The sequence below is a fragment of the Jaculus jaculus genome, chromosome 2 (genome assembly GCF_020740685.1).
Source record: "Jaculus jaculus isolate mJacJac1 chromosome 2, mJacJac1.mat.Y.cur, whole genome shotgun sequence".
Classification (NCBI taxonomy): domain Eukaryota; kingdom Metazoa; phylum Chordata; class Mammalia; order Rodentia; family Dipodidae; genus Jaculus; species Jaculus jaculus.
The window spans coordinates 25,732,602-25,745,844 of NC_059103.1; the positions used below are offsets into that span (position 1 = coordinate 25,732,602).

Consider the following 13,243-nt stretch of genomic DNA (forward strand, 5'->3'; position numbering starts at 1 on the left):
TGCTGGAATACGAATGCCTCTCCACCTTCATACCCTCCTGGTTTCTAGCCTCAGAATTTCTTGAAAACCAGAGCAGCTCTAGGAGACATCCCGGGAGCTGTACCTTTCCCTCGTGCCGAATGGCTGAGACGGGTGTGGTCTCCTCAGCCTTCCTCCTCCTGTCCTCTTCCTCGTCATGCTCCTCTTCTGCCTTCTTCTCTGGAGTCACAGTGGTGATCAAGTTGGTCTGAGAGACGCCCTTTGTTGTGGTGTACTGGCCAGTACCAACCTCTGCAGCAGACATAGAATCCTTCATGTATATTTCATGGTTTTCATTCACTGATGCTAAAAGCAAATACAATTGGAGAAATAAAATCTCAAATAGTTAAGTCAGAAGATAGGTCAACACCAACAAACTGTCCCATTACTAGGGACAAGACAAAAAAAGAAAAAAGAAACATACCCCTACAAAATACCAAGCTTGTCTTGAAAAAGTACCTTTCATCTAAGCATTATAAGATTTATCTTTCTGTATCTCCTGGATCAGCATTTTCAAATTTTTTAAATGTTCATGTCTCTCACCTTAGAATAATGTTTATCCGTTCTTGGGCTCTCTGGTAGGGGTGTGTGGGCGGGCAGAGGTGAGTGGAAGGAGCTGAGTCTAGTCTTACCCTCCTCCCCAGGCACCATATGAGCTCCAACAACAGATACTGTGGGGCAAGCTCAACAACTCATAGCAGTATTTACAGTAGATAACTTCTTGCACACACTTGGCTTTTAGTATAACATTGGAAGTGCCATCCATCAAGGAGCACTGTATCAGTTTTACAGTTATTTATTTATTTTTTTTTTAGTGTTGAAATGTCTATCACTCCTACAACTAGAAAAGCCCAAGGGCAGTAATGAAAATTAACCATCTTGGCAAAGATTATAAAATTCAGATAGCAATTCTTCTCAACTGAAGTATGGAAATGTTGTCATTTCTACTGCATTTTAAGCAGCACACCATGAAGATATGCATATACATTCACTCACATCACTAACATTTTTGGACAAAAACAAGACAAATGTTGCTAAGCAAAGCCCATGCAAAGACAGAGCATGCAAACACAGGTGATGTACCACACAGCCTCTCATCCAAGCCGAGCCATCTTAGTGAAAGACATGCTTAATTTAGTTGACTTTTCAACTTTGGTGGTTTTTCTTATAAGTTTTAGATATCCTAAAAAAAGGCATTGCGATTTATAGACAATGCTTTCCAAATACGCAGTAGCTGCTTGCATACAATCTAGCCAGAATTTATATTTTAGGAACAATAAAACATCAAAGAAAGGGTTCTAAAATGCAATCCTTCACTAAGATAACTTTCTGTCTCTTTAATGCTGATGAAAAAGCTTATGTGAGACAGTTTTTACTTAACGGGCCACTTAGGCTATTCTATGTAGGATGCTATTTTGCAAAAAGCAGTCTGTGTTGTTACATGCAGCCTGGGCTCAGCGGCAGCAGAATGCATACTGGACTTGGCAGGACCAGAAAGAGTGAGACAACACATACTATAACATCACTTTCGGGCAGAGAGGAAGAGACAGCACGATATTAGTACATTGATTTCACAATTGTCTTCTGTCTTCTCGGCAGGCATTATCACACAAAGGTCATGAGGAAAACAACATGGACAATAATTGTGTTCCCTTGGGCGCAGCACTGAACAAAGTGAGTGGTACTCAGAGAGGAAAAGGTGCGATTCTATGAAAGCTCCTCAGGGCTGACTTAGGGAATTTACAACTAGCAGAGATACTCTCAAGCACAGGAAACAGGACAGAGCAGAACAGCTTTGATGTCTACACGAATATTTCAGTGTCTTAATTCAACTCCTAACAGTCCTGATTCTAGAACAGTAGAATCTTTCCTTGGTATCCATCAGGGGACTGTTGCCAGGACCACTGTGAGTACCAAATTCACAGATGCTCAAGTCCCTTATATAAATAAAATGGCACAGTATGTACATCTGCCTGTATATTTTAAATCATCACAAGTACTTTTAATACAGAACACAATGCAATGTGACATAGAAGAGTATGTTGTCATACTCTCTTGTTTACATAGTCTGCCTGTGTACAATATGGATGCAATATTTTTCAAATGTGAAGACATTTAGGAAGTATTGTTTGCTTGTTTATCTATCTATCTACCTATCTATCTATCTATCTATCTATCTATCTATCTATCTATCTATCTATTTATTTATTTTTTGGTGATGGGGATTGAACTCAGCTTCCCTGGACATGCTAGGTAAGATAAATATACATTCCCATTTCATGTAACTTAAAACACACTTACTTAATTAATTTTTTTTTAAGGTAAGGTCTTGCTCTAGCTCTAGCCTATGCTGGAATTTACTATGTAGTCTCAGGTCAGGATGGCCTCAAACTCACAGCGATCCTCCTACTTCTGCCTCCCAAGTGCACCATCATGCCTGACTTAATTTATATATTTTGAGTCTGAGTCTCACTAATCTAGCCCAGACTGATCTAGAACTCACTTTCAAGGCTCAGGCTGGCCTCAAACTCATGTTGATCCTCCTACCTCAGTCTCCCAAAGGTTCGAATTATAGGTATGAGTCACCATGGTTGGATCATTCCCATTTTTTAAAAAATATTTTCAATCTGAAGTTAGTTGACTTCAGACTCAGACCCAATATGAAGGCCATTTATAATGCATGTCCTGGCTAGCTCACAAAAGCTGATTAGGATAATTTTCAATATATTTATTGCAATAACAGTATGTCTACCAAGACCACTTTTTTGTATAGCTTATTTATTTTTCACAGTGATCCTGCTGAATTTAGTCTTACTTCCATTTTACCCATAACTAAAAACGAGTCCTAGAGACTTAGAATCACTAGCCACCTATCATCCAGACAAGATAGCAAAGTTGGGCTTCAATATAAATTAATTAACCAAGTTACTATTATTATTTTGGGTTTTCAAGGCAGGGTCTCACTCTAGTCTAGATTGACCTGGAACTCACTCTGTAGCTCTAGGCTGGTCTTGAACTCATAGTAATCCTCCTACCACAGCCTCCTGAGGACTGGAATTAAAGGTATGGGACACCACACCAAGTTGCAATAGTATTTATTTACACATCTAGATAAGAGTTTTGTTTAACAAACATGACACAGTATTCATAATAGAATGGCAATTTCTCCCATAAACTTTTTATAAAATATTTCATTTGGAATATATAGTTTTTTAACTGGGGGATTTGACAAATGTCTTGTGCCATCAACTACCCTCAGACGAAGTGGGAAATTCATGGAAAGGAGCTGCAAAAACAGATGGTCCCAGCGCATGTAAACTTTATTTATCAAATCGATTAAAATTATACATGTATAAGAAACTTGTAACTCTTTCTATTTGTATGGGATGGGTCTTCCATAATGCAACTAAGTCATGCCCAAGTGTTCTGAATTAGAAGACAGAGGCTTGCCCATTACTCAGTTCCTAAGTACCACTACTGTTGGCCTGCCTCCAAGCAGAAAGCACACCTCCACATGACTAAGGACGGCATCACACAGGGTGAAACAAAGCCCTGCTGGGGAAGGATGCTGTTCTTCCCTACAGTGGGGAGCTGAGTGGGGGGCCTGCTTCACTTATCTGACTGGTCACTCATCAACTGATTGATGTTATTCTTCCTAATTTTTTAAAAAGAGATACATTTAACTGTTTTTCTTTTCTGCAACAATCTAACACAAACCTGCTAATTATTTAAGATCTGCTGGCAAGAGAACCAAATTACTTATGGAATATGTGAGTACTATGTTTAGAATGAGAGCATCTGTCTCCACACCCAGCACAGTGAAGATGTGCTCTTCATCCCCTAAGTACCTAATTGGTGTAATTCTCACATAAAGCTTCACTAAGACATACTGAACAAAAGCATCTGTTTTAGATGTGGGGGAATCATAAAAATCTACCACCCAGCTCAGAGCCACATGTTATTTCAGGATATCCAAAAGGATCTCTGTGTATCAAAAGTCTGTGATGATTTCATACAAGTTTCTGTGAAGTTACCAGAAATTCCCAAAAGTCTGTAAGTAAAGCCTACCTCCATCCAAGCTGCGAGACATGGTGTAACGTTTGCTGGATGAGCGTTCGAAGTAAGGCGCTGGGCGGTCTATCAACGCGCTGGCTCTTCTCGTTTGCGCCTGCGTTCTGCCACTGTAACGGAACTTGGAACCCAATGTGAGGAATTTCTTTGGAGGTGCTTCTGGTAACAACAGTCTAAAAGTATTGGAAAAAAAAAAAAAAAACCACCAGAAGGATGAAGTGCTTTCTGTGCTAAGAGTTTAACATACAACTTGTAGTTACATGGATCTGATAGGAACATGATTAGTTTGCACAGCTATTTACTAACAAAGGATGAAGAGAGATATAAGCAAGACAGAGGCTGGTTAAGACTAGGTGAACTTTTTGCATCCATATAAGCAGACATTTTATGAAACCAAAGAGGAATTACATGGATTACATTAGCAATAGCAATCAAGTGTGATAATTTGGTGTTTTCTAAGCAGGTTTTGAAGAGCCTAGTGTTTGATTTGAGGAGCCCAGTGTTCTATGTGAGTGAGGAGTCCAGAGTATTAAGAAATTAAGAAATCAGAAGAGTAAGGAAGGAGCTGTGAGTACACAGCTCAATGGTAGAGAACTTGCCTAGTATGCCCAAGGCTGTGGGTTCAATCCCCAGTACCACAAAACAAATAAAAGAAATAGTAAGGAATGAATTGGCTACTTGAATAAGACATTCTGAAAACAAAGAAAAGACATGATAATACAGCAGTATGAACATAAAAAATCGAGAGCATTTTTGTTGTTTTAACTCTTCTATGTGGTCAAGAAATTCTTAGGAATTCTTATCAAGAAATTTGGTGACAGCTGGCGTGGTGATGCATGCCTATGCTTTTAGTACGCAGGAGACTGAGGTAGTATGTGCATAACTTTAAGGTCAGCCTAGGTTATTTAGTGAGATTATCCTCAAAAAGAAATAATAAAGATGAAAGAATAAAGGAAGAGGCGGAGGAATATACTGATTGAAGATTAAGGAAATAGAAAGGATATGTCTTCACATGTGTTTTTCCCAACAACTTTTTTGGGACAACTGATTTCAATCATTACAGTTGTTTGCTAGAAACCAAGCAATCTCTGCCTACCTGAAAAACGTGTGGTGTTCAACACATACTTTCCACAGGCGCTTGGCGGCTCGATGGTTTGGCAGCTTAAAGCCAATGGTGCTTTCAAATTGTTCAAACTAAAATTTAAAGGCGCATAACGAAGAGTTAAAACCCAGCTTAGAATTAAAAAATAGTAAAACCTCTGCAAATAATTTATAATATAACGTTATATGTACATTATATAATATAACTTATAATGCCACCCGCAGTTTTCTTTCTTTATTCACTAAATCAATTACGACGGGCAGAATTCATGCTAAGCACAGTCAGTCATTACATGTGTATCACCATAAATACCGCAGATGTAGATGGCCACGGTGGGCATGCAGAAGCTGCCTTCTGCAGTACTATGCATCTTACGAAAACTACACATAAAACAGGAAGGTATCTGGATTCCCTCCATGGCACAGTTTGTCCTGACCTCATTTTAAGTCATCTTTTCATGGTTTTCAAAGACACGATGACTTCCATTGGAATGCACACAAATGAGCAAATACAAGCTTAGAAGTAACGTTTTCTCCCAATCTCTGTCCAGGAAATATGTGTAATTTCTAGGTAGCTGACGACTCGTTGTCAGATGCCATTGCTTTCCCTTGCCTGTTTGTTCTACAGTAGATTATGATGGTGACCGTGAACACCTCTGTCCCTCACAGGAACAGTGATGGCATACAGGAGTAGTGATGGGATGAGTGCATTTTCTAGAATGTTGTACATATTCAGGTGCTGCTCCACCAGTCATCTGATGGTTGCAAGATGAACTATACATTCCAATTTTCTGCCTATTTTAATGTTATTCTTCTTATTATTCATTTATCTGCTCATGTATATGTATGGGCAAGCCAGGGCTTCTTGCCAGTGCAAACCAACACCAGAAGCTCTCACCACATTTCGCTTCCAGCTTTTTGGGTGGCTTAGGGAACTGAACTCAAGCTGGCAGGCTTTGCAAGCAAGTGCCTTTAGCCACTGAGCCACCTTCCTTCCCCCTTTTAATGCTGTTCTTGAAGATGAATAGTATGTTTTTCAGTTTCTGAAGATAGTATGTATCAGGCCAGCAGAGGGCAACCACTGTAAACAGAAAGGCTTGTCCCAAAGAGCTTGAAACAACCAGACTATTGATAAAATCAGTATCCAAGTAATTTATATGGCAAAGTACCATGCACAGTACCATTTGAAGATCCCATTCAAACCAGGAGGGCAACGGCTGTTCAGCAAATCATCACCCCTCCATTAAATTCTGTTCCTGGCATCTAAAAGCAAACCCCTATGCTAAGGCCCAGTAATATTAAGAAAGTCAGCTTATTCTCTGTACAAGATCCTGGGAGGAACTTTAGTTCTTTACTTAAAACTTTTCAACACTTTCATTGACCTATTTTAATTTTATCTACTTCTGGGCTATGGCACGGTATTTCAAGTCATATATACAATGTGTAGTGATAAGGTCAGGAACCATGAGGCATGTTCGTTTAGTAGTCTTGAATGTATGGCCCCATACACTCAGGCTTGAAACTAGAGTGTTCAGTAGGCAGAGTCCGACTAGGGAAGAGGTATATCACCGGGGGTGGATCTTGGAATCCAGTGTTAATGTGTATTTGGGGACATCAGATCTTAAGCCCAGCCCTAAGGTGTGGGGAAAGCAGTTTGGAGCTCTGGCTGGTGGTGCTTGCCGGCTGCGTGGTTAGGCTCCTCTGCTTGGATCTATGGAAGTGAGCCAGCTTCTTCTGCCCTTGATATCAGGTAGTTTCTTTGGAATTTGTGAGCCTGGAATAAACCCCTTCCTCCCATAAGCTGTTTCTGCTCTGATGTTTGTCCCTGCAATGTGAAGCTGACTGCAACATCCATCACCTAAAACATTTATCATTTCTGTTGGGAGCATGCAAAATCCTCTCTGCTCTGCATTTTGAAATGTATGATTGCTATCAATGATAATTACTCTGCTACAGAACATTAAATATTGTACCTCCTATCCAAGTGAAACCATCATCTCTCCATCTAGACCCATTACCAGCCTTTGGTCATTACCATTCTTCTCGCTACTTCCAGGAGATCTACTCATCAGTAGAAAAATTATTATTTATGTTTGCTATCCTCCTTAGCAGATGGCAGAGAGAGGCCACTGGGCCTCCACAATGTATCCCTCTCTGCATTATACTTAACTTCTTTCAATCTTTTCAGAGCCTCTCTGCCACCAATACGTTCTTCTTATTCATAAATATGAGCACCATAAAATGGTAGCATCACTTTCTTTGAGCCTGCTTCTGCCTGAACAAATAGCCTGCCTCGTTCCTTACTGCTACACACAAAAGAAGCCACCACCTGCCACCTCTGCTACCTTACCTCCCACCTCACCACACGCTCCCAGGTGATTCCTAACACTTTCTGAACTTTTACATGTTGCGGTGGTTTGGATGTGAAATGTCCCAATAGCCTTGTGTGTTTGTGAGTCAGCCTCATACTTAACCCCCAGCTGGTGGAACCTTCCAGAGGTAGGCCTTGCAGGAGGGGGTGCGTGGTTGGGGGCGGTCCCTGGGCTGTTGTAGCCCAGCCCTGCCTGCTACACTGAGCTCACTCTCTCTAGTTCCTTCCTGCTGTCATGGAGAAGGAACGACTGCATGTCTGCTCCTGCCGCTGCCACGCGTCCCCTTGAAACCGTAAGGAGGGAATAAATCCTGTCCTTCCATCAGCTGCTTCTGGTCAGGAGTTTGTTTTCTTCCCTATCCAGCAACGAGAAGGTAACTGCTACACGTTAGGACAGCACGAGATTGATTTTCCAGGTCAGGGGCGTTTTCCTGGGTTCACGTTTCCTGTGACCTCTGTGTAACACATGGCACTGCTGCTGAACCCCTTTCACCTGAGACTCATTAGTCATGTGACGTTCTGTCTCTCCTTTTACTTTCCTGTCTTAAACTCCCTGTGTTGTTCTGCTTGTTGTCTCTCTTAGCTTGGGGACTCTTCCTGAACCCTACCTCTTCTGTGGACAATTCAAGCCATGTATAAGACCTTCAGTAAATTATGAAGCTGATAATGCCATGCAATGGATTATTCAAAAAACAAAACAAAACAAAACAAACAAAAAACCCCTGGCCCTTCAAATCTATAATTCTTCTGATTTCTCTACAAGGAGATATTATTTTTTAAAGAGCATTGTTTTATAACGTCTCTTATTATATCCCCCCTTTGCAAAATTTCAAACACTACTTTTAAGATAGGAGGTAGAGTTAATAATGTAATGAAGAGAAAGTAGGGAAGAAAAAGAACATTAAAGGGATTTTATTTTATTGTATTTTATTTTTTATTTTTTTAAATTGTTTTGTTTATTTATTTATTTGACAGTGACAGACAGAGAGAGAAAGAGGCAGATAGAGAGAGAGAATGGGCGAGCCAGGGCTTCCAGCCACTGCAAAACGAATTCCAGATGCATGCGCCCCCTTGTGCATCTGGCTAACATGGGTCCTGGGGAATTGAGCCTCAAACCGGGGTCCTTAGGCTTCACAGGCAAGCGCTTAACCGCTAAGCCATCTCTCCAGCCCTTTTTGTGGTTTTTTGAGGTAGGGTCTCACTTTAACCCAGGCTGACCTGGAATTCACTCTGTAGTCTCAGGGTGGCCTCGAACTCACAGGGATCCTCCTAGTTCTGCCTCCGGAGTGCTGGGATTAAGGGCGTGCGCCACCACGCTCAGCTTTAGTTTTTATATTTAATGAAACTCTTCCCCTTTTTCCCTCTTATCCAAAATCATTTCCATCAATTTCGCTCACACAAGCAAGAACACACGATTCTCCTGAACTCTTTCCCCTTTGATCCCATCCTCAGTCCTGTTTCTGAGGTCTACTATTTCTGTCCTAAACCCTCTTTTCCAGATTTGCTCCCTTCTTTCCATTCCCCCAGCCTCTGTGCTGTTCTGCGGTTTAATCACACGGTTGTGCTAAATTCTTGGATTTCAATATGGCATCCATGATTCCACATATTCTCCTAATGCCTCATGCCCTCACTTAAAACCTTCCATGGTCACTGCTGTCTACCAGTTCACGTCACCATCATCACCTGCTCGTCCTTCTGGTCCTCCCAACACTCTACACTCACTCCCTGGGCACACAAAATCATCTCATTTGTAAAACGGCATCACAATCCCATGTACGGACTCTGTTTTGCTGCTAAATAGAATTTCCCTTAATAAATGGAACAGGTTACACTTATCTTTCTATTTCCAGTGCCCAGCAAGAAACAGATGCTTATTCAGTAACTGTCCAATGAATTCACATGCAGATGTATGGGTTATATGTTTATCATACAAGAGTCAAGAGTTTTATTATTATTATTATTATTATTATTATTTTTTTTTTTTACACAGGGTAACACTCTAGCCCAGGCTAACCCTACGAGTCTCAGGGTGGCATGGAACTCATGGTGGTCCTTGTACCTTTGCCTCCTGAGTGCTGGGATTTAAGGCATGCACCACCACACCCTAATATAGGAGTTTTAAAACTCAACAAATTCAGGTATTTATATGAAATGTTTACAGATTATTTCAGTCATTGTGGACAACTTTAACATGACTATAGATGAAAATCAAACATGACTGGTTATTTTACATTTTGATTTTTTAAATTAATATTTTTAATTTTTATTTTTTGTTTTTTTGAGGTAGGAGCTCACTCTAGCCCAGGCTGACCTGGAATGTACTGTGTAGTCTCAGGGTGGCCTTGAACTCATAGCAATCTTCTTACCTCTGCCTCTTAAATTCTGGGATTAAAAGTGTATACCACCACACCCCGCTTTAACTTTTTAAAAAATTTACCTGTATATATGTGCATAGACATACCAGGGTCTCTTGCCACTGCAAACAAATGTAGACACTTGTCTGACTTTTTGCATTTGGCCTTAGATGGGTACTAGGGAATTAAACCAAGGTTGGCAGTCTTTGTAAACAATTGTCTTTTATTCCTGAACCATCTCCCCAAGCTCTTTATATTCTCTTTTTTTGTTTTTGTCTTTTGAGGTAGGGTCTCACTCTAGCCCAGGCTGACCTGGAATTTACTATGTAGTCTCTGGGTGGGCTCAAACTCATGGCAATCCTCCTACCTCTGCCTCCCAAGAGCTGGGATTAAAGGTATGTGCCATCATGCCCGGTTGTGTTCTCATTTTAAAAAATGCATTTTCTACCAAGAAAGTCCAGTAAAGGTAATACTTTTAGAAGAAAACTGTGAAACAGACATAATGAGCTTGAATCTAATCTTTGACTACCTTTAATATATTAGTCACACTAATTAGAATTCTTAGGTGATTTCTTTTATTTTTGTTCATTTTTTATTTATTTATTTGAGAGCGACAGGCATAGAGAGAAAGACAGATGGAGGGAGAGAGAGAGAATGGGCGTGCCAGGGCTTCCAGCCTCTGCAAACGAACTCCAGACGCGTGCGCCCCTTTGTGCATCTGGCTAACATGGGACCTGGGGAACCGAGCCTCGAACCGGGGTCCTTAGGCTTCACAGGCAAGCGCTTAACCACTAAACCATCTCTCCAGCCCAGGTGATTTCTTTTAACATGCTCTTAAGTAAATTAACAGCAGACATCTCTGCCTTATTATGTATAAACTACTAAAGGAGACATGTTGATTGTGAAGATCCAATAAGAAAGACTTAGTAAATAAATCTGGTTATTACTTTATCTGATTAAAAAGCAGAAATATATTGAAAATACATAGGGCAGTTGACTATTTACATAATTTACACTCAGCCCCCCTTTCTCCCATCTTCCTTGTGCCTGGAAGCACGTGATTGCTGAGCTGTTCACTTTAGAGTATAGACAAGTGTGCAAAAAAAAAAAAAAAAAAAACAACTATAAAATAAAGAGAGAATGAAGTTCTAATAACAGGACACAGGGAAGAGATCTACAACAGAATAAAGAAGAGAACATTTTATTAATTAGTTTGGCTTAGACAAACCTACAACAATCTCAGGTATTCAGACCCAATTTCCCATGGCCCTTAGTGATCAGAACCTGAGGGCAGACAGTTTATATTCTTCTTTGCTACTGAGACCTTTCTCCCCAGTGCAAATACTCAAACAGGACCATACTTGCCTCTCCCGGCCGGATCTTAATGTAAAAGTTGTTCCGTTTGTACGAAATTTTTAGAACCTTGGGCCAGGCAAATCTGTTTATCCGCAGCCGATCGCGATATATCAACAGGCCACTTGCGCAGACTCCCAACATAATCTCTACTCCTTCTGAATCCTGGGAAACAACAGCAAGAAACAATGGACCAGCATCTCACTTGTTTCTACTTTCTAATACGTACGAGATTTATAGGCTTCCAAGACAGAAACTACAACTGGGTAATTTAAATCTGGAAAATACTGCTGCTATTTTTTAAAGACTACAGCTCCATACTAGCTTTATAGTGATGACATGTTTCACACGTGCTACTGCTAAAGAGTTCTCACCCAGGTATGTTAGGCTTACATTGTAAATACTGTTCATAGAAGAAACCAAGCAGGGAATCATATATTGATAATTGCAACAGCGCTAGCCTCATATTTGACTCACTGAGTGCCAGGCCCTTTGCAAACTGCCCTTTGTATGTCAACTATTGCAGGTTTCACTATGATATTGAGATAGTTGCTTTTATTACATTTTATAGATTAAAAAAAGCCAATGTGTAGAATTCCCATGACACACTGATTCCAGACCCACCTCTGTTAAATGATCATATATATATGGCTTTGTAATCTGTTAGTAATTTTTGTATGCTTTCTCATTTTAAAACGGCTTCAGTCTTCTTGATATACTGTATTATTAGAGTAAAATCTAAATTTTTTTTTTTTTGAGGTAAGGTCTCACTCTAGCCCAGGCTGACCTGGAATTCACTATGTAGTCTCAAGTTGGCCTCGAACTCACAGCAATCCTCCTACCTCGGCCTCCTGAGTGCTGGGATTAAAGGCGTGCACCACCATGCCTGGCAAAATGTAGATATTTTTTAAGTATGTGTACTCTCTCCCCCAGCAGCCCCTCCCTACACACGTACACTACACAAGCAGTGGGCACACCTAATAGTACGACTAACATACATAAATAAAGACACATTTTACAGATCTGTAAAGGTACTTAGGAAAAAGTAAAAAATAGGACCATACAGTAATTGTGACTTGCATTTGCCCCCTGCACATCTCATCTTTAGGCAATTCCCTACGGCTATGTGGTACCCAGTGGTCACCAGAGATACTTGTGGCAGTTAAGAGATACTGTATGTAGCTTGTAGTGTGGCCACTGAAACCGGGAAAATGGACCTCTATGATGGTCTCAAATGGGATCAGCAGACAGGACGGAATCAGGATTGTGTGTGAGGTGCAGAGACCATGACTTGTTGGAAACCAGAGATATACAGAAAGGGTCATGGGCTGCCCCATCACGCCAGGAAACTACACTCAAGGTTTCCTGCTCAAAACCACCCCCAATTTGGAGTCACTGTGCAGCAGGAGTGATGTGCTGAGGGGAAAATGAGGGCATCAGACAGAGAAGCCTCATTCACCCACACAATGGAAAGTTAGTACCTAGGACCCTCCAGACAGGCACAAGATAAGCATAGTTCTTAGAATGAAAAACCTTTTCTGGAAAATGTTAAGTCTCACAACAAAATATAATGGGTTAAAATGAAGTACCTTTTTGTTTTTTTGAAACGTACCATTCCATCGAATACTAAATTACTCCACTATAATGAAACTACTGGATGGCAGAGTATCACAATGAAATAGGTGGAACTACTCAATGGCAGGATATCATAATAAAGTTACGTATGGGGCTGGGGAGATGGCTTAGCAGTTAGGCGCTTGCCCGTGAGGCCTAAGGACCCCTGTTCGAGGCTCGATTCCCCAGGACCCACGTTAGCCAGATGCACAAGGGGGCACATGCATGTGGAGTTCCTTTGCAGTGGCTGGAGGCCCTGGCGCACCCATTCTCTCTCTCTCTCTACCTGCCTCTTTCTCTCTCTGTCACTTTCAAATAAATAAGTAAAAACTAACAAAAAAATAAAAAAAATAATGTTATG

General features: G+C 40.8%; 1 protein-coding gene across 23 annotated transcripts in view; it reads right to left on the bottom strand.

Moving 5' to 3' along the window:
- The window catches only part of Epb41l3 (erythrocyte membrane protein band 4.1 like 3), a 167,908-nt gene that overhangs the window by 30,940 nt on the left and 123,725 nt on the right, over positions 1 to 13,243 (bottom strand). For 16 of the 23 annotated variants that reach the window (XM_045142644.1, XM_045142646.1, XM_045142645.1 and 13 more), the window contains 4 exons: positions 11,281 to 11,433; positions 5,186 to 5,283; positions 4,087 to 4,262; positions 104 to 324 (listed from right to left, as the gene is read on the bottom strand). In XM_045142644.1, coding sequence (XP_044998579.1) covers positions 104 to 324; positions 4,087 to 4,262; positions 5,186 to 5,283; positions 11,281 to 11,433 — 648 coding nt within the window. The remainder of the gene's footprint in view (positions 1 to 103; positions 325 to 4,086; positions 4,263 to 5,185; positions 5,284 to 11,280; positions 11,434 to 13,243) is intronic. The other 7 variants (XM_045142663.1, XM_045142659.1, XM_045142662.1 and 4 more) reach the window with 1 other exon arrangement.